Source organism: Notolabrus celidotus, chromosome 12 (genome assembly GCF_009762535.1).
Source record: "Notolabrus celidotus isolate fNotCel1 chromosome 12, fNotCel1.pri, whole genome shotgun sequence".
Lineage (NCBI taxonomy): Eukaryota > Metazoa > Chordata > Actinopteri > Labriformes > Labridae > Notolabrus > Notolabrus celidotus.
The window spans coordinates 35,455,294-35,476,700 of NC_048283.1; the positions used below are offsets into that span (position 1 = coordinate 35,455,294).

General features: G+C 41.4%; 1 protein-coding gene across 1 annotated transcript; it reads right to left on the bottom strand.

The window, feature by feature from the left end:
• Window positions 1-993: 993 nt before the first annotated feature.
• On the bottom strand, window positions 994-20,434 carry LOC117822288 (zinc fingers and homeoboxes protein 1-like). Its single transcript, XM_034696940.1, has 8 exons — window positions 19,662-20,434; window positions 16,781-17,107; window positions 16,211-16,674; window positions 15,789-15,995; window positions 13,401-13,616; window positions 12,036-12,200; window positions 10,609-11,832; window positions 994-6,747 (listed from the first exon to the last, which is right to left on the bottom strand). The coding sequence occupies exons 2-8, from the start codon at window positions 16,986-16,988 to the stop codon at window positions 6,478-6,480; spliced, it is 2,754 nt and encodes a 917-aa protein (XP_034552831.1). The 5' UTR covers window positions 16,989-17,107; window positions 19,662-20,434; the 3' UTR covers window positions 994-6,477.
• Between the last annotated feature and the right edge of the window lie 973 nt (window positions 20,435-21,407).

The following is a 21,407-nucleotide window of genomic DNA, read 5'->3' on the forward strand; positions in this document are numbered from 1 at the left end:
GTATACAAGGAAAGGTTAAACAAAATATTAATTCACTAATAAAAAGTTAGAAGCATCACTGAAAAAAGGTTTAACCTCAAGAATAGCAAATGGTGGGTGACTGGTACGGTTGGGAATGGGATAAAAGAGATCAATCAATCAATCAATCAATCAATCAATCAATCAATCAATCTTTATTTATATAGCGCCAAATCACAACAAACATTAAGACTCTTTTACAAACAGAGCAGGTCTAGACCGTTCGAAAACCTCGAGCAGAACCAGACTCATGTTAGACAGCCATCTGCCTCAACCGGGTTGGGTCTGGAAAGAGGGATAGAGGAGAATAAGAGAGAGAGGGAGCGGTGATAGTGATGAGACAAGTAGTAGAAGCTGTTGCCACTGGAGTCCAGCACGTCCGTATCAGCTGGAGTCTGGAACGTCCACAGCAGGAGGACGTCTACGGCAGCTCAGAGGAACCTACGAGACAAGGGAGCTCAGGGACTCCAGAAAGGTCTATGGTTCGTAACTTTAATGGGACAGGCAGAGTTAAAGTAAGTGATGAGGGGGTTGGGGGGAAGGGGGAAAGACAGGATCCCAGTGTGTCAGTCTAAGCCTATAGCAGCATAACTAAGAGCTGGTCCAAGCCTGATCCAGCTCTAACTATAAGCTTTATCAAAAAGGAAAGTTTGAAGCATACTCCTAAAAGTAAAGAGGGTGTCTGCCTCCCGGACCCTGACTGGTAGATGATTCCAAAGGAGAGGGGCCTGATAACCATAGGTTCTACCTCCTATACTACTTGTAGAGACTGTAGGTAGGACCAGCAGGCCTGCATGTTGGGAGCGTAGTGTTCTAGAGGGGTAATAGGGCACTATGAGCTCTTTAAGATATGAAGGTGTCTGATCATTAAGAGCTTTGTAGCTCAGAAGAAGGATTTTAAATTCTACTATAGATTGTCTCTCCTTACTTTACTTCAGAAAGTCTGCACTGGTTTTCCAAACAACACACGCCACATGTTGATCAAAATTTATTGCGTTTCATCCTCAAACAAGTATAAAATATAACTCTTTTCTAAATCAAGCCAAGCAGTAACAGCTGGGATTTTAAATTAACATTGCACACAGTGTCTGCCTCACAGCAGGAAGCTACGAGCTGATGAAGGAGCTCTCTAAAAGTGTACAGAGGCAAACACACACATACATTAACACACATACTGTGTTTAATCAAAGTTAATGACAGACACTCTCAGTTTGAACACAGGTCAGATGTACAGTCTGAGTGAAGAAATAACTTAGTGTGGTTGGAAGTGTTAGCTCTGTAGACACAACATAATACTTATTTCAACTGTTCATGAATGTTGTCCTGCATCCTCCCCCCTCAGTGAGATGTGCTCAGAGAGCTGCTGCAGTTTATGTGGATGTTTAGAGGACTGAGATCACAGTTTTGAATTCAGTTAGTGCAGTACATATTTGTCTTTCTATCTATTTAGGAGGTCTATATAGTTTTATTATTATAGTGTGTGTGTGTGTGTGTGTGTGTGTGTGTGTGTGTGTGTGTGTGTGTGTGTGTGTGTGTGTGTGTGTTTGTGTGTGTGTGTGTGTGTGTCTACAGACTAACCTAAACCTTAAACAAGAGCTGAGAGATCACCGTCATCGTTCAGTAACACAGGTCTCAGAATATGAGTTCTAATGAAGCAGTAACAAGGGAAAGCTGTTAATTTTACACTTGAAAACAAAGTCAAGTCTTGAAGAAAAACTTGTGGTGAAGATTTCAAAAAGGTGGAAATCATATCAGAGATACCAGACGGTGAAAACTCTACTTTAAATGAGAGAAAGAAAAGTTATACACTGTACAGTACTGTATAGGACCATTTAAAAAGGCTTCTGAACTGTGAAAAGATTGTACTCAATGACTGCTGTAAGAAACATTTACTGACTACCTGTCTAAATACAGAATAGGAGTGAGGACTGAAGCAGAAGTCTAGCGCAGGATACAGATATGACACATGTGCACAACAGGACAGCAGGTTAAATACTACACCACGTTAGCTCTTAGCTCTACTGCACAAGGTTAACTGGGATACACGGGAACCTTCCATAGAAAATCACAACTCGGAGAGGACACACACACACACACACACACACACACACACACACACACACACACACACACACACACACACACACACACACACACACACACACACACGCTAGCAAGCTGGGGAAATTATTGGTCCACTTTCCAATAAAATCAGGACATTATTTAAAATGACCTTTTCATTGATTACAGGAACGGAGGAGGAAAAGATTTGAAGAAAATTTTACTTTAAGCTCCAAAATCACAGACATGACATTCCTTTAATGAATGAGGTGTGTGTCTTTTCTTCATCTCTGATTTAGGGTTGCAAAATTATGGGAATTTTCAAAGTTGGAAACTTTCCATGGGAATTAACGTGAATTTATGTGAATAAACGGAAATAAAGCAGGAATTGATTAAATTGAAGGTTGGCTCTTAATAGGGAACTTAAATATAGTTGGGGTAATATATATTTTAGCATAATCCTGACTAAAACAACCAGATTTCATCAAGTACAATTGAATATCTCTGCTATTCCTAAACCACATGCACATAGCACAATGCTTACTGCAGGGCTATTGAGACCACGCCCCCTACATGCACTGTGCATTCCTCCATCACATGCACAGATGACTTCTATTTTGGATGGATGTCTGCTTATAACAAAACAAATATTTATTCTTGGATATGACACCTTTCCATTGAATTACCCTCAATTCAAAGTTAATTCCCATAATTCCCATGGAAAGTTTTCCAGTTTGGAATATTTCCAAATTTTCCACCCCTTTGCAACCCTACTCTCATTACCATCTGAATACTCGTTTTGCATTCAATTTATCACAAGGTCATTTATGAAACTGGAAATTTCAAGGCGTATGAGATTGTCAGAGATGACACTAAAATATTCAAAGAGTCATTCTTCAAATCTGAGAAAAGTCAGCTTTGTTTCTCAATCTTTCCAAACAAATGTCGTTCTCATGGACCTTCTTGTCACACAGCTGTTTGTGGAGCGTCAAGTGAGGACACTTTTTTTAAGCAAACAAAAATAACTTCCCCAGTGCTTCAGAGGCATTAGACAACCACAGTGTGTGTCTTCTCCTCTGAGTTCTGATTTCATATATGTACCAAAAAGCCACTAGGGCAACACTAGCTGAACTCTAAACTGACTCTATTTCAAAAACACTACTCTATTGTACATATTCAATGAGTCTGTCTTCATAACAAACAATCCATTAATATCTGGCAAGAGTCATAATGACACAGTTTTCAAAGATAGAAACATATAAAACCATTAAAAACAGAGTGACTATAGTAAAGAAAGAGCACACTGTAAAAGAGCGTGGGCTGGATACTTGGAGGGGAAGCGTTCAGCCTAACCCAGGAGCTAAAAACAGAAGAAGCTAATTATGAACAGCCAGTTTGGAGCATGTGCAGAAATGACACATGAAGTATCAAGATTGAACCGGTTGCAAAGGGCACAACATGGCTGCCATAAAATGTCCAAAAGTGTAGTGGCTACAAAATACTAAAGAAAGGAAAGCTAGCTTAGCATTTAAAAGCTAAGAGTGACAAGGTTCATATAAATGTTTCCTGGAAAACCATGTATAAAAAAGAAAACAGGTCCATGCTGCAGTCAAAGTAACTGGTCTTATTAAAGCTACGCAAAGATTCATCCCAGATTAGGCTTCTTCTCTGCCAAGTATACCAACCCAAAATATTCTATGTACAAAAGGAGCAGTCGTTCAACTTGGTTATTCCATGCAGTATTGGACAAAGGTAAACCTTTACATTTCCATTTCCTTAGTTCTCTTGCCAAAGCACTCGTCACATCACGACAACATGTATCAAAGTTTCAGCTCTCCTTCACTTGCTAGCTAGCTAGCTCAGTTAGCTAACAGCTAGCAGACATCATTCGCTTCAAAGAGACTCACTGAAACGCTCCCTGCACAGCTGAAGGTGCCGGCGTTACATGTGACAAGTGCCTGGTGAAAGACTACAATAAAACTGGTAACACCAAGGTTTCCATTTAAGGGCTTACAACAGAAGTTGATCACTTCAGAGTATCTAGGCATCTTTAAGCGTCAGCAGAAAGCAGAGCTCGCTCATGCATCACAACTTGGTTTGAACAAGCCTCCAAAAAGAAACCCCAACAGTGTGTGATTCCCAAACTCATCATCCTCTGAGAGAATCTGTTCAAACTAGCGTACGAGCCGTGTAGGCACAAAGGTTTATCTGCAAAGCTTCATCAGAGTCTCTCCCCGGTGTGTGTGGAACCGTCACTGAGAGCTTCCAGTTGAATGTCCGTTCAGTTCGCTGCAGTGGAGGGGGAAGGAAAGAGTTAGAAAGAGGAGCGGTATTTGGTAGATTTCCCACCACAGAGGGAAAGCGTCTTTGTTACGTCAGGCATCACAACTCTTTCCACGAGGGATTCTCCAAGAATGTTGGAATCCATTTTCTGGACAAAGTCAGTGTTTTGAAGAAACCTCCATGGCTCTGACTGTCTGATGACCAACAGGACACTTTTACAGAAGCATGTCTCAGAAGTGCACATTGAGAATGTAGGCATTCATGTCTCAAACATGGACTGCGGTCAAGAGTCATTTGGGGGGAGAAGAAAAGGAGGGAGGGCACAATACTCCCATGATTTAAAGCAACAATACAAAACACAACAAATACAACACATGTACATTTCAAAGGAGAACATATCAACAAATGGGGCTCAAATTGTGCAATTTTGCAAAGGAAAGCGGTGCATGATTGTTCTACCATTTCTCTGAGCCTCACAAACATCCCACTATGAAACAACACATCATTAGAAAAGTGGATCAATTGATTCTTCCTCAACAGAGGATAAAAAAGGCAAAATACTGGTTTAGTTTGTGTTCATACAAAACAGATTTGGTCTCTCAGAGCCATTTCATGGTATAATAAGAGATTAAGGTGCCTAATCAGGATTGAGTCCACTGTGATAACAAGTGGACAAAGTGCATCTTGTTAAGAGATTACTTTAGGTGCTTAAGGATTTTCACTTGAAACACTGTTTAACAGTCTTTCTTAAAGAAAGGGTCAGGACCCACCAAGATTGATAGGCATAGTTTTTGACGTATGCAGGTGAGTCCAAACCTAAAGGCAATATGTCGATGATTAGGTGGCGACGTTACTTGTGGATTGACTTTCTCAAAGCTTTCACTAGAGATGCAGCTAGTTTAGGAAATCCTTCCAAGTCTGCATCCCCATCTTAAAATGAGTCCATCTGTTCAACCGTTTTTCTTTCTATTGGTGTTTTGGTGGACAAATGTCTGCCTCAGAGCGGCAGTGATGAAGTTCAGAAATGCTGCCTCTGTCTCACACTGGAGACAACACATTCAACTTTGGGACAACAGCCTCATATCTCAAAAGATAACAGCACAACATGTGTTTTATCAAAAGGTGAGAAATTAGTTCAAACATTAAAAGCAGTGCATATTTAACACAGCGTGGCAATTCTCCATCAGATCTGTAGGTTCAAAAGCTACAATACTTATAATCCTAATGAAATAACAAGCCACTATAAAGGGAAGACTTGAGTGGACATCCTGTGAGCTTTAAAAGCATCACAGCATTGGCATTCATTCAGCATTAAGGTACTTTGTCTCACATCATTGCAGGCCTCTGTCAGCTCAAATAAGCTGGATCAGGTCCTCCTTGTGACGATCTTTTCAGGTGCTGGGGGGAAAAGCTGAAACTTGAACCAGCTTTAAAAGTAGATGTGTGCATGTTTCATTGGTGACATTACTCACCCTGCTGTGAAACCTTTCAGAACATCTTTGTAAACACAACAGGGTCCTTTTGAGGGGGAAACGATGGGTGAACATTCATAACACTGGAGATAAAGGTTTGAAATTAGGCCTGTGCTCACAGCAGTATAACAAACACTATTTCTCAAGCAAATGCAGCATCAAAGTGTTAATACATCTCCTGTAGTGGCTTCACTTAAGCCAGGAGTGCAAATTTAACAAGGGCATGATCACATTAATATTCCTCCTAAAATCTTTCTTTGTCAACAGTCAGAGTTCATCCGTTGTTTCAAAAGAAAGATTTTCAGACATGTCTTTTTCGGGAAACGCACAGTTCAGCTTGAAGATTGCACTTCATGGTATTCCACTTGGGATTTGCAGGGTTTGTCTAAAACCATGATGTTTGTCCAAACTGTCACACATTACAGTAAGTTACAGCAAATGGGCTAAAGCTAATAGTCAATCAGTGAGACTCATGTTGACGTGAATCAGGAACAGTTTGGAAAAAACAATGAATTAATGCTGCTGATTGGTAAACATGCAAATCAGTGGCAAAAAGACTTGGCTTAGCGAACGGTCTTCCAGCATGTATCGTATCAGTACATCTCGGGTAACATTCTGTAACGTTTCAAAGGTTTCACAATCGTTAATCCTCAGACACCGACAAGGACTTCCTCACGCTACGTGAAGGCTCCCAAACCTCACTGTCGTCAGTATCTTCACCATCCTCCTCCTCGTCTCCTTCCTCTTCATCCTCGTCTCCCACTGCAGTGCCGGTCTGCTCCTCAGTAGCCGTGGACGCCTCTCCCTGCGTCTCCGCTTCCTCTCCTCCTGTGGCTGTGCCTGCAACTGGCTCCTCGAAAGGATCCGACCCCACCTCCAGGCGACGCTGGACCTCGGCAAACCACTCCCTCACCTTGTGACGGGCAGAGAAATGTTGTGACATGGTTTTATTGTTTGTGATATTTCTGTGAATTTCTACCTTCATGTTTTCAATAAAGTGACTGCAAGTGATCAACAGTATGCTGGACTACTGAGATTTAGACCATCTGTGATACCAGAGTTTTACAGCCATTGTAAAATGCTAGAAATTAGGGATGTCAACAATGAATGGAGTATGGATTCATTGATTGTTAAGAACTTACTTGAACACATTTTTTTGTTTGGATGTTCTATCAGGTGAACAAACATCATGTGGTCTCATATTTGGTTCAGCTATCAGGGAGGTGTTTGAAGTTTAAAGCATGTTTCAGAATCAGCTGACTGAAGGTGTTGCTCACAGTGGAGACGCTCAGCTGGGGGCTGCAGTTGAGTGACAGGTCTCCACCGCCGGACTGATTCTGACCCGGTTGTGATCCCGGCTGACACCTGACCACGTTTAAATGCTTATTTTTCTCAATAAGAACGAGTAGACAGAAAAGTGGACACTGTGAGTCTGAAATATGTTTCCGTTCAGTTCCCCTTTTACCCTTTTTTAAAACTTGAATAATCGATTATTGATTGTTAACATTTCCAAAGATCGATCACGGAAAATACTTGAAATTTGCATCACCAGTAGAAATATTTTCTAAACTTTTACACAGATGTTGCTTTTTATACATTTTAAAGAGCGATTGTGAAAATGTATAAAATGTTTGTTTGTGACAGAAAATAAACAAAAGAAATGAAGAGAATAAGTATTTGACAGCAGAAGTACAGAGTGTGGGATCAAATCACAGCGCAGAGATTACATCTACAGGATCATAGCTGAATTCTTGAATAAATCATTTAAAATCAATTTCTAAATCTGCAAATATTTGGTACTTCATGGGATAACTTTTTAAAATAACTTTCACTCTGAGCTCGTTCTTTTTAAAATCCTGATATAAGTCCATGTTCCACTAACAACAGATTTTATACATTCAAAGTGTCAGCACCAAGTGGCAAACTCCGGACGCAAGAATTGAAGCCAATGCAGAAGTGCTAAAAACTGCAGTTCATCAAGGATCCGCTTGAGGCTGTCTGCAGAAACACCAGAAACCACATACACACCCATTCAAAGAAGACGATCTTTACAGCATTAATAAACATGTTTACACCCTGGTACAAAAACAAGTGTAGTCTGGATAGCTCATTTCTCAATCAGCACACACTGTACAGGGTGAATTTTCTTCTAACGCGGCAATTTCAAAGAGATTAAGAACATGAGTCTTCCAATGAGAGGCACAGCTGACTTGATTGACAGACGGGAACACTGTAGCTGTTAGCAAGGAGGCTAAAGGCCCGCCTCTTTACGTCACACTAACTCGACAGCAGTTATGTTGAGTTTAACATTTCCAATATTGCTGCCGCCGACAATAGGCCTCAAATCGTCTGGGTGACGTCACGGAGACTAAGTCCTTTATTTATACAGTCTGTGGTCAGCACTCAATGTGACTGCACTCACCTGTGTTTTATATTACTGATGCTTTCTGCTGAAAATGTAAAGGAACATATCCAGCGGTCTTAGCTCTGCTTCATTCATTGGGTGGAAGTCAGCAAAGAGACGAAACTCTGACTTTAACAAATAAAAAAACACTGACAAGTGAAGCATTAAAGTTTTCACAAATATGTGTTTGTATTATTTCTTTGTATGAGCTACTGTTTGGTTTGAAGGCATGTTGGTGTGTAGTCTCCTGTGGTTGCGGGTTGTTTAAAAAAGGTACTTGATTTGATTTGAAGTATTCTGAATTATTATTAAACTAATTTTACCACAAACCAAAAGAAAAAAAGTACAAAGAAGGAGAGAAGAGTAGAGACATAAAGCAGCAAAAAACTTGTCCAAATCGTGCAGAAATGTTGTTCCTGTATGGATTTGAATTCATATTCTTTTTTGACCTCATCACTGATTTCTGACCAGAACAGAGGAAAGTGTGTTCATGGACACATTTTAGTGTTTACAATGAAACTTTAAAGGTGACATATTATGCTCTTTTGTATCAACATATATTGGTCTAAGAGGTCCCCAAAACATGTCTTTAAAGTTTATTGCTCATAAAAACACTTTGAAATCAGATCCTGGTCTGCCTGTAAACCCCTCTTTTTTCAGCCCTGCTCAGAACAGGCTGTTTTCTGTGTCTGTGCCTTTAAATGAGAATGAGCTCTCTGACCACGCCCCCTAAGGAAGTGGATGTGTCCTCAACTCTCCAGCACGTTGATCTAATGTTTACATGTTGGCTGAATATACACGGCTGCTCACAGACCCGCATTACTTCAACCCTCTGAATCTGATCCAGAATCTGATCTTGACAGAGAGGCGCCTGTAGCAGGACCTTTCTGAACCATTGGTCACAGATTTAGTGTTTCTTGTTGTTTTATTTGTCAGTATGTCGATATGTGTTTTGGTACACAGCTACGAACATGTAGCTATGTGGCTATGCTAACTAGCGCTAGCACTTTTCCATGAAAAATAAAAATCATCCACTAGATCTTCAAATCTGCAGACGTGGGGAGTAAAACCGACCTTTGTGTTTATTAAGACAGCCTACAACTAGCATGCCTCCCTCCTAAGCTCCTTGTTAGCACACGTGTGTGCAGGGTAGGGATGTACATTTTAAGTATTTTCCGTGATCGATTTTTGGAAATGTTAACGATCAATTATCGATTAATTGATAAAAAAAAAACATTATTATTCTTACGTCAATAACAATGCCAAATATGTTGTTTTCCCCCTAAATTGTATTTTCTACAGCAAAAAAATGCATCTAACTGACAGGATTGAATACGGGTACACGTTTGACACGCAGAATATCAACGATCAGGCTCATTAAAATATTCTCAGCGGACATAATCTTATAAAGTGAAGGCTCATAATACTAACAGAAAAGTACTTCAGACTCACAGTGTCCAGTTTTCTGTCTACTTGTTCTTATTGAGAAAAATAAACGTGTATTCGGTCAGGTGTCAGCCAGGAGCGCAACCGGGTCAGAATCAGTCCCGCTGGAGAAAAGCTCAGACGGCTCTGATGTTGCTGCTCTGTAAACGTAGCGTACCAGAATTTCTCACCTGTCTGTTGCCTTCGTATCCAAAGGTTAAAATATCCTGTTTAAAGCTGTCAACCTTTGTGTCCGTGTTGTTGTTGGCAGCAGTTTTGTATTGATCCTCTTTTAAAAAGCGCACGTGGAGACCTGACGCACAGCCGCAGCCGCCAGCTGAGCGTCTCCGCTGTGCGCAACACCTTTAACAGCTGATTCACATCCAAACATGCTTTAAAGTTAAAACACCTCCCTGATAGATGAGTGTAATATGAGACCACATGATGTTTGTTCCACGTGACGGAACATTGATAACAAAAATGTGTGTTTCGAGTAATTTCTTAACAATCAATGAATCGATAATCGATTAATTGTGGTCATCCCTAGTGCAGGGAATGAAAAACGGAGGAGGGGTTGAGTTGTATTTTATACAGTCTATAGGCTGAAGAAGCTCCGAGCTCTGACTTCCGTTACAGACCGGATATTGTTGTGACGTATTGGGGGGGGGGGGTTAGACGGAGTCCTGAGGAAATGCTACATTCAAATTCATGCTAGTTATCTGCGCCTACCAACCTTAGCTTTAAGAAATCATGTAGTTTGAGGTCATTCCTGCACATTTACTTACTGGTCTCCCTCTACATGTGGGTATGAGCGTCTTAAGACATGTTTGAAGAAACTTCCTTTTGCAGATTGAAATTCTGTGAAGTTTTATCCCGAGGTAAACCTTAACTTTAGGAGAACCTGGACCTCCAGTCCTGTAACTACAACATAGACAGATTTCATACCTGTTCATAGCTCATGTTGGTCTTGGTGACGAGCTCATCCAGGTCTTGCTCATTGAGAAAACGATACTTCAGGTAGTACTCCTTCAGGATCTCCCTCCCACTCTTCAGCTTCTTGGCAGGGGGAGACCGGTCAACGTCTGCACTGTAGGAGGCAGACCTCCTTGGCTGCTTTCTGGTTCGGGAGCGCCCCCAACCACGATTTCGGCTGCGTCTTTTCCGACCGCTATTCCCTCCCATTTTATTGCCTCCTCCGCCGTTTGGCCCTTCAACATTTCCGCTTTGGTACTGGTAGAACCATTTCAGGTTACTGTTCTTCCAGGAGTACCGAGAGTCCCCGAACCAGCTGACAATGTAGGACCGAGGGAGGCCACTCTCCTCCGCCAGCTGGTCGTACTCCTCAGTTGTGGGCCATTGGTTCCGCACAAAGGCACTTTTCAGTATGTGAAGCTGCTCTGGAGTCTTTTTAGTCTTATCTTTTATGTCTTTGCTGCTGCTGCTGCTGCTGCTGGTGGACGGCAGCTGCTTGCTGCGACTGCCTGGAGGAGTTTGACTTCCTTTGCGAGATGAGGAGGCAGAAGGAGAAGACGAGCTGGCTTCTTCCCCTGCTTTCGCTCCATCTGTTTCCATTTTCCCTCCCTCTGAAGAATCTGGGGACGTACTGATGGATGTCATTTTTCGTCTCTCAGTGAACCAGGCATCGATCTCCCTCCGCGTCAGTTTAGTCTCCGTCCTCAGGCGGCTCAGTTCTTCATCAGACGGAGTGCTGCTCTTCTCAAAACTTTCCTCCAGCACCACCAGCTGCTCCGGAGTCTTCTCTTTAAACTTCTGCAGGGTAAAATCTGGGAAGGGGTTCCAAGTTTTGGGACGTGACTCTTTCTCTTTTACGGGGGGAGTGCGAGGAGGATGTGGAGACGTGGGTGTCTCATCACTGGAGTCTATTACAATAGTGGTGGTAGCACTGCTGCTGCAGCCGCCACTTCCTCTACCCCCTCCGTCATGGAAAACAATAACATGGCTGTTCTTGGAGTTGCGTTGGTTGTACCTTGTGTCACTGAACCACTTCTTTATTTCTCCCTTAGTCAGGTTGGTAAGCTTCATCAGCCGGGCAATTTCAGCATCAGTAACAAAGTGATTTTTCAGGTAGCTGGCTTTCAACTCTGCCAGCTGCTCTTTGGACTTCTTCGGCCGCAAACTGAAATTGTCAGCACTGAGGGCCGAGTTCTCCTTGAAAACAGAAAGAGACAGTTAAACATTAAACAAAGGTTTCCAAGCTCATCGCCCACAATCCAAAAACCCTCTCTGTAAAAGACTGAACTGCTCAGTGTCACGTAGAGTAGACATAAATCTGATAGAGACATGCTTGTTGTCAGCAATTAAAGCACATGAGCAAACATCCAAAAGGCAGAAACCACCTCCGCTATCCTCACCTGTGGGGAAAGAGAGGGGGGCTGGACTGTGGTGGCCCGCTTCAGCTCACTGTTTGTCAAGGTGGGCTGGCAGGAACCTCTGCTGATGCTCTGGGACTGACTGGGCAGCCCTGCCACTGCCAGAGTGATGGGGCTGGTCACTGGAAGGTTCCCTCCTGGCCCGACCTACACAGCGACCCACATAGTGAGAAACAAGAGGATGTGTGAGGATAAGACAGGCGTGTGTTTGTTTGTTTTTCTTTATTACAAAACTTAACTGTATGAGCACATGATGAATCGTCGTGTTCAGGTGAGTTACTGCCCTGCTGTGACGTGTTCATGCATTACATTGATGTTTTCTAGAAAGATTTTTATTCTTTTCTCAAAGTTGAACAGAACTGAGACCAGTTCCAACACAAGCTCTGTGAAGGATCTCTGATTATCTTGTAAGTATGATGTGGTGAAGAAAAACAAATCTCAAAACAATTTGGTTTTAAAGGTGATTTGGGTTTAATATTTTAGTGTTTTATTATCTTAGAAATGTATTTCATTTTGGTGAGTTTAATTTCCTGTGTTGAGTTTTAACATCTTATGTTTCCTCCAGTGTTTCCTCATTAAGATATCATGAGAGCATTTCCTCACTTCATTCAGCAACTTCTTTTTTATATTTCATATATTTATTCATTTAAATTTGTATTGTTTTTAAAATTGTAGTTGCATTTATTGTGTTCTTAACCTTAGGATTCTGGGGTGGGTTTGGGGTCGGGCTGGGGTTGGCGTTAGCATGGGGGGGGGGTCTTTTTTTTTAAATATATTTTTCTTAATTTATTCTATTTGAAGTTGTTTTTATGTACAGCACTTTGTGTTACAATGTCATTGTATGAAAAGTTCTTGGTAAATAAAGTCTGATTGATTGATTGATTGATTGATTGATTGATTGATTGATTGATTATGGCGAATACTCACACCTTATTCAGAAAGTTATCAAATCAAAGAAAAGGGAACTAAAGAATGTTCACTCACATGGTTGATGGAACACTTCTGCTTTGTTATCAGTGACTTCTTGAGACAGTAGCCTCCTTGATAAGTGATCCATTATAGCTTCACTTTAAATAATACTTTTTCAATTGGTTAAAAATATCTGAAGCACAGATATGAGTAAGAAGGAGAGGTCAAGTTAAGTTGGTTTACAATCAAAGTCAAATCAAGTTCATTTAAATGATAAAAGCCACTTCAATTAAAATAAGATTATTCAGTCCTCTCAAATGAGAACCCCTGAAACAAAGCAGACAATCCACAAAGTCCTCAGTGTACAGGTTGACTTGTTTCAGACAAAAGGAAGAGCTTAGTCTTGCCAAAAATGGCATGTTCGCTTTCCTTACCTACCTGTGTGAACACCAGGCCGGGCTGGCCCACTATCTGGCAGGTCTGTAGGATGGACTGCAGGCCGTTGGCAGCAGCTGACAGTTGGTGAGCAGGTATGACTGTGATGGTCTGAGGCACCGTGTGCACTGTGCCATTAAACTGTTTCCTTCTGGCCTCCTCCACCTCTTCAGGAGTCCAGCTTACACCATGCTTCAGTCGCTGGGCGGAGAACCACACCTGGGTGTAGATCAAAGTACAAATATATCCAGTTTTTATAGATAGGCACATTTCAGACTTAAATTCTAGATTAAGACCAAGCGGCAACCCCAGGTCTCAAAATATGAAGCCCACGCGTAAGTGTTATAAACTGCAGCTCATCGAGTGTCCGCTTGAGGCTGGCTCACAGACTGTATAAAATATGGACGTAGTATCCGTGACGTCACCCATGTATTCCTGAAGCGTTGTTTTGAGGCCAGTCGGCGGCAGAAGCCAACCTGTAAAGAGGCGGGCTTTGAGCCACCTTGCCAACAGCTACAGTGTTCCCGCCTGTCAATCAAGTCAGCTGTGACTCTCATTGGAAGACTTGTGATCTCAAGATCTTCAAAATTGCCGCGTTAGAAAAAAAAATCACCCCCACTGTACCCCAGTACAGTGTGTGCTGATCGAGAAATGAGCTATCCAGACTACACTTGTCTTTTGAACCAGACTGTAAACATGTTTATTTCTGCTGTAAAGATCGGCTTCTTTGAATTGGTGTGTATGTGGTTTCCGGTACTTCCGGAGCCAGCCTCAAGTGGATCCTTGATGAACTGCAGTTTTTAGCACTTCCACATTGGACTCATATTTTTAGACCGGAGGTTGCCGCTTGGGCTGGCTGCAGAAACATAGGATACCACATACACACCAATTCAAAGAAGACAATCTTTACAGCAGAAATAAACATGTTTACAGCCTGGTTCAGGAAACGGCTTGGCTCTACACTGCATGCACAATTATTAGGCACGTGAGTATTTTTGTGAATATGTTAAAAACTATGTTAACAGTCGTTTTCAAATTTGTCAAGAAGTCAGATAGTGAATATATTTCTTCAACTGTGTGGTTAAAATGATGCTTTTCAAAGTACGTTGGCTGTATTTAAAAAAAAATGCAGAATCTGCAGAAATGAGCGTGCCAAATTATTATGCAAGTTGGTGATAAGAGCATATAACTTTTGTATTTTCCTCCATGGAGGAAAAGATAATCAGCTAAAGTGAAAAAGATGCTCGTGTTCATGCATGAGCACAATGCACCGTCACATGCCTCACGTTATTCCCAGGACAGGACGGCATCTCAGGGCTTTAAAGAGGATCGCCTCATGAACTGTCCTGCCTGCTCACCTGATCCCAACCCGACTGAGAACTTGTGGTCAATAATAAAGGATATAATTTACAGTAATGGCAGAAATACAGCTCAAAGAGCCTCTTTGGAAAGACATACAAGGTACAGCTCACAGAGTCAGCAGAGAAGTCATCAGAAACTAAATCAGTTTACAGTGACCTCTGACCCTCACTGAAAGAAAAGGAGGTTATATTGGACATTTTATAAACACTATAGATTTGAAACGTTTCGAAGACATTAACAGTTTTATTTTGTAACAAATGTAAAGAAAACTGTTGTTTTTGTTGGAGTTTGAAAACAGTTGTAATAAATATTATTATTTTCAATCAACAGAACATTTAAAATGGTGCATAGTTCTTAATTTTCACAAGTTATATGCTCTTATCACCAACTTGCATAATAATTTGTCACGCTCATTTCTGAAGATTCTGCATTTATTTAAAAATACAGCCGATGTAATTTGAAAAGCATCATTTTAACCACACAGTTGAAGAAATATATTCACTATCTGACTTCTTGACAAATTTGAAAACGGCTGTTAACATAGTTTTTAACATATTCACAAAAATACTCACGTGCCTAATAATTGTGCATGCAGTATATGTAGCTCATTTCTCTATCTGCACACACTGTACGGGTGAATTTTTTTCTAACGCAATATTAAGATTACAAGATTTTGCCCAAACAAGGACATAACTGACTTGACTGACAGGCGGAACACTTAGCTGTTGGCTAGGAGGCTCAAACCCCGCCTCTTTACCTCACACTAAGTTTGATTGAGTTCCAAAACGGCTGCCACCGACGATTGGCTTCAAAACAGTGCTGAGGAACAGGTGGGTGATGTCACAGATACTACGTCCATTATTTATACAGTTTATGGTTAAGACTGAAAAATAAATACACAGAACAATAAGTCTCTACATTTGAAGGTATCTTATAACAGATAACAGATAAGAATCCTCATCATTTGTTCAGTACAGCTTAAGACTGTAAGGACGCCCGTCCCAGCAACCAACTTTCTTCTTTCTCTACCTTGATCTGCTCCTCTGTGAACTGCGTCTGAGCTGCCAGGCCGCTGATCTCGGCCATGGAGGGGTAGGGAAACTTCTTGTATGTGCTGCCCAGCAGGGGGTTGGTGTCCATGGCTGCGCTGTAGGAGGGGATGCTGCTGAGGGGAATCAGTAGCTGAGGCTGAGCTGCTGCTGCTGCACTCTGCTGGGCCTGGAAAGCAGAGAGGACCTGAACAAAAAGAAAGAGTGAGGAAAGATAAGAAAAGTCTGGACTGATAATTCTCTATAGAGGCAAAGGTTGAACTCTGTTCTTTACATATACAGCCCGTTCTAATTTTTAAAGGCTAATGTTAAGTCTTAAAAAACACATTATTTCACAGATAAGGTGAGATGGATTACTATTACCCCCTTACTTGTACCCTGTATATAATTGGGACTGTCTACCTGTGCCAAGCCTGCAGGCAGCACTGTGGGGTTTAAAGCAGATGATTTCCTCTGCTGCTCTGAGGGCGGGCTGACCAGCAGGCCACCTCCCCCGAGCTTCATAGAGTCGTGTAGCAGCATTTCCACAGGCGTCATTGGCCCTAGAGGTGCTTCAATGGGCTCCTGTTCTCCTCCCACCTCCCCTTCGCCGCCTGCTCCGAAGCTCTCAACCCCCTCGTCTGCTGACTTCAGGGACACCGCGATCCTCTTGGGTTCAGATTTAGTCTTCATTCTCATGATGGGGGTCTTGCTGAGAGAGATGGCAGCAACTGAGGCAGAGTCAGCGGCCGCCTCCTCTTGCGTATCACTCTGCGGTTCCTGGGACTGCTGATCATTGCTCGGGTCATCAGGTGGGTTTGTAGCGCCGCGCTTCACTGAGGGGGCGAGGGCTTCGCTGTCTTCTACAGTGGAGACACTGGGCTCATCTATGACATGATATTTTAGCCAGTTAGTCAGACTTTCCCATTAGTTCAGATTTACAAAACATTTTCTTTGACACATATATGTACCGGACTAAGAGAAGAATCTGACCTGTATCTGGAGGTGTAGGCACAACCACTACTGCCTGATCCAGATCCTCTGCAGATGGCGCCTCTTCAGTTCCATCCTCCACCTTTCCGTCCTCCTCCTCCTCTGCCCCTTCCTCTTTTGTCTCCTCTGTTTTCTCCTCTACCTCCTGCTCCACCACATCAGAAGGCAGCACCATGCAAGGTGTGGTCGATTTCCTGCGGCTTGACATTGCCAACCTAAACTCTGCTTACTTCTGCTTCTGGTAAAGACGATCTGGGACAGCAGGGTCAGGGCTCACATGTCTTAGATGGTTGAGGTCATAGGCTAGAGTCCTTGATGTTTGTTCCTCTGGGGGAAGAAACATAAGAATTATCATAAAAGTAGTTTGTAAAATTGGTCAAGATATTGGATTTGTAAATACTTTTCTCAAAGACTGGCTTTAGAATAAAAAGAATATCCAAAGTAGCTTTCGGTCTATGGGAAGTGGTTTGACTCTTTCTGCTTCTCTTCAGCAGAAACACAACACCTTTAGGATTAGTAGCTTACTTACACAAGGAAAGAATTGTATAACACTGCTTAGTTACTAAACACAGCTTTATTAGTAGTTCAATAACTGATGCACATTCTAAATTCATAAGGAAAAAACAAACAAACCCAATCTAATGTTTCATGAACACATCATTTTTTACAGTTAAAATGCAGAAACAAGCCTGCTGTCCGTGACACCAAACACTGCTCAAAGCGTTGTGCCACATGAGGAGGAAATGCAAAGTCGCATTTCATGAAGCGTAATAGCAAACAGAATGAGTCTGTGGAGCTGATTTAAAAAGTATCAACGTTTATCAGTATCAACACAAAGAGAAGACTTTATATATTCGTATTAATGGCCTTTGCAAAAAATATTTTCTTCAATGTTATGAAATCCAATTGTGAAAAATTGTAGAAAAAAGTCTTAATTTTCCTAGAATAAAACATATTTAAATATAATTAAAAACAGTAAACTTGCTCTTGTACATACCTCAAAAGTGTTCTATTAAATTATTATATCTAAATACAAGTATCTGTCTTTGTACTGCTGTCTAGTCTCTGATACGTCAAGCTCATTAGACATTCCCATTGGCGTGGTGGAAATGTAATGCAAGTGTTTACACAGATTTCAGAAGATATGCAGTATATTTGTTGATGAGAATCTGAGTTGGAAAGAACAAATGGATTGGGTTAGTAGAAAAACGAATAAATCTCTCTGTATTATAAGAAGGATTAGTCATCTCGTTACCACAAACTGTCTTTTTACTCTTCATTACAGCCTCATTTATCCGTATCTTTCATATTGTAATATAGTTTGGGCTTTTCCTACGACTCTCCAGAACATTCTGCTGCTTCAGAAACGTTTGGGTCAGGAACTTGTTGGAAGCCACACGTCTCATCTGCTCCTTTGTTTCAGAAACTCCAGCTTCTTAATATCTATAACATCAATATCTCTCAAATATGTTTCTTTGTATAAAATACAACATGAGGGGAATATCCCCTGATTGCTTCAAGTCTTACTTTAAATTAAATTCACAGGTCCACTCTTACTCAACTTGTCAAACTTTATTTCTTCATCCTCCTGAATGTTTTACTTGTAGAAGTCAATTCTCAATACGTTTCAGGGGAACCAAACTCTGGAATATTTATTCCAATGTGGCGAAAAATTGTTTATCTTTAAAATGTTATAAAGGATGCTTGAACAGACTTTAACCACTGTTATTTAATTATACTCATTATGCTCAACCACATACTCACAGACAGGTGTCCATACACATCATATGCATATTTTGTACTTTTGAATTCTATATGTAATAACTGTATTTATATTCATTGTTAATTTTGGATATTCTTAAGTTATTCTATTTTTAGTATCAACTTTTGTCTTTATGTGTCAATTTAGTCTTTTTTAATTATAATTTGTGATATTAGAACAATATTTGATTGGAGGCTTCAAATAAGTTCTCTGAGTGTTCTGCCTCTTCCTGCACTCTATATTATTTATCTTTGCTCTTTTTTGTGTGTATTTTATTTAATTGTGCAAATAAATACACATAAACACAAACACATGATGTTAATAATCATCAGTACTTCTTGAATCCTGACACGATATAACTCCACAGCAAACTGTGATACATTACTGTCTCACGCCCTACATCCACTCATCTCTTAGAAGTGAAGTGTAACAAAGACCAACCCACAGTAACTCAGTGTGTTGGTCTTAACTGGTGCAACAAACAAGAATAGAACTTAGATTACACTACATGAGGCACGCTTTTCCTAGTTACAGCACATGTTTGATTATTTATGATTTGATACCGTCTCATTTGAGTTTTTGTGTGTTTATGCTGCTCCCATAGAGTAAGGCATTGTTTGACTTGATAGTTAAAGCCTTATTTATGAAGGTCATTCCCTGTAATACAGATGTTAAGTCTATTTCTAAGGCACTACTGCAAACACCTGGGTCCAGCTGTGACACAAGTCACTGCTGTTTAAGTCTGTTGTGTGGATTGCAAAGTGCTTTAGTTTAATCTAATATTAAAATCAACATTATGATTGTAAAGGTGTAGTTTTGATCCCTAACAGTTCATGTTTCCATGTGCTCCTGCTGTCAGCTGTAACCTGTGATAACAGTAAGGTTACTTCATGCAGCATGCTGTGCAGCCAGTCTGCCATCATGAGCTCATTTCATTACCAGTTAGCATCCATAGAATCTTCTGGGGGTGTGAGCTAGCTTGTTCAGGACCCTTTGAGTTGAGTTTGAAGGAAGAAGCTGTAATAAAAGGTTATCTAGCATTTAGCCTGTTCATGAGGTGGCCCTTATAGCTGCTGTTAGCTGAGGAAGTCATTCTTATGGATCTGGAGGTAAACTTACTGAACTACTGAAACCTGCACTGTGTTGCTACCAGTCGAGACGAGGCGAGGAGAGGTTTCCTGTAGATCTGCCTTCAGGTCCGGTTCTGTGGGTCAGTTGTGTTCTCTGTCCGTCCCCGGCTAACCCTTCAGCCCGAGTCTGGACCGGACTACTGCAGGGTGGACGTGATTCAGGCTGGCGGGTCTCCCAGAGCCGGCGGAGGGAGGCAGACAGACCAGAGACAGACAGGCGGACCGGTCTGACGGCTACGGCCCCAGTCTGCAGATGCTGGACTCCCCGAACACCCCCCTCCTCTCTGGAGCCGGTTCCTCTACAGCCAGTTCGACTCGTTGAAGAAGTTTAATAAGCAGACCCCCCGTCCTGACCCTCACAGCCCGGCCTGCTGTGTGAGGCTGCTGACCTGATTCTCTGATATTCTTTAACGGCAGATTGTTTGATGATCAAACAGCGTCATCATTCAATGTGAGACGTCATGACGTCATTCCTCGGCGACTGTCAGTGCGCTTACATTTCGGAAAATAGCGAGGCTTTACATTTTTTAACAACACATGATCCATTCTATCAACACAGTGAAGCCATGTCCAGTAGAGGAACAGTCTGGATTCATGTCGGACTGTGATCTGGGCTGTAGACTCGGATCCTTCCCAGCCCGGCCGCATGCCAACATGTCCTTACATGACCTCTCCGAGCAGCAGCAGAAGCTACTTGAGGACAACACTGACTCTGCAGAGTTTCTGTTCAGCGCTCCTCTCCTTGTCATGTGTTGCTATCGAGTCTCAGCTTAACTGCTTCCACATTACCTGATACTTGTGTTTTGATGACAGGGTGATGTCATACTTTACTGATTGTCAGTAAAGTATATCATCCAGCCCTCATTGGGGGAAAAACATGTCCATGAGATTCACAAAGGCAAGGAAATAACTTGTCATTGCAAGTATGTAATGTACTCTTGTATTAATTCATTTTCAAGTCATAAAGAGTCAGCTTTATATGAGTAGGGAACATATTACATTACGTTGTTGAATGATCAACTGAAATGGACTTATCAAGGCCAGAAATGCATGGATTCACACCCACTTAGGACTTCAGAAGTACATGCCATTGTAGCTACAGGCTGCAGATGAAACTAAACCAGACAATGGCATAGTGTGTGGCTTCTGTTACCTTTTCAGTTTGAGTGCAGAGATAAATAAAAATGCTAAACTTCTGCAGCGTTTACAAATATTTACTGAGTGTCTAAAATGGAAGACTTAAGAAAACCTGAGATCTTACATCTCCCCAAATGTAACCTGACATAATCTCTGTAATCCTCCACTTACCGTGTAAAAGGCAGTGTCCTCTGTAGCCCAGATGCCCAGTTTGTAATTTAAAAAGATTGGAAATCACAATTGAGATCCAGTTTTTGGCCATGATTTTCCACACTGTACGACTCTTTCCACACCTAGTGTCAAGTCCTCCTCAGTCAGAAACAGATTTTGTTCTAATAAGATCCCTTTTCTTCCATCACCTGGGTTTATACAGCTAGTCCCGGCTTCAAACCATCTACTCAAAACACAGGTGACTTTTTTCTAAAGGGAAGCTCAATATGAAGCATAAAAAATAATACTGGGGATTTTTTTTTAGCTGGAAAAACATAAAGATATAACAATAATTTCTGATATAAACGTCCAGCACACTGTACAGATCACATCAGGGTTTTCAAAGCTCACTTTGTGATGGGACATTCATTTTTCCTGTCTATATCCA

Bases quoted from the DNA above. Each gene is read 5' to 3' on its own strand.
- LOC117822288 (XM_034696940.1), bottom strand. From the start codon at position 16,988: ATGTCAAGCCGCAGGAAATCGACCACACCTTGCATGGTGCTGCCTTCT. The intron at 15,996-16,210 runs GTAGACAGTCCC...CTTTTTGTTCAG, and splicing joins TGCCTGCAGGCTTGGCACAG to GTCCTCTCTGCTTTCCAGGC. The intron at 12,201-13,400 runs GTAGGTAAGGAA...GTCGCTGTGTAG, and splicing joins CCGGCCTGGTGTTCACACAG to GTCGGGCCAGGAGGGAACCT.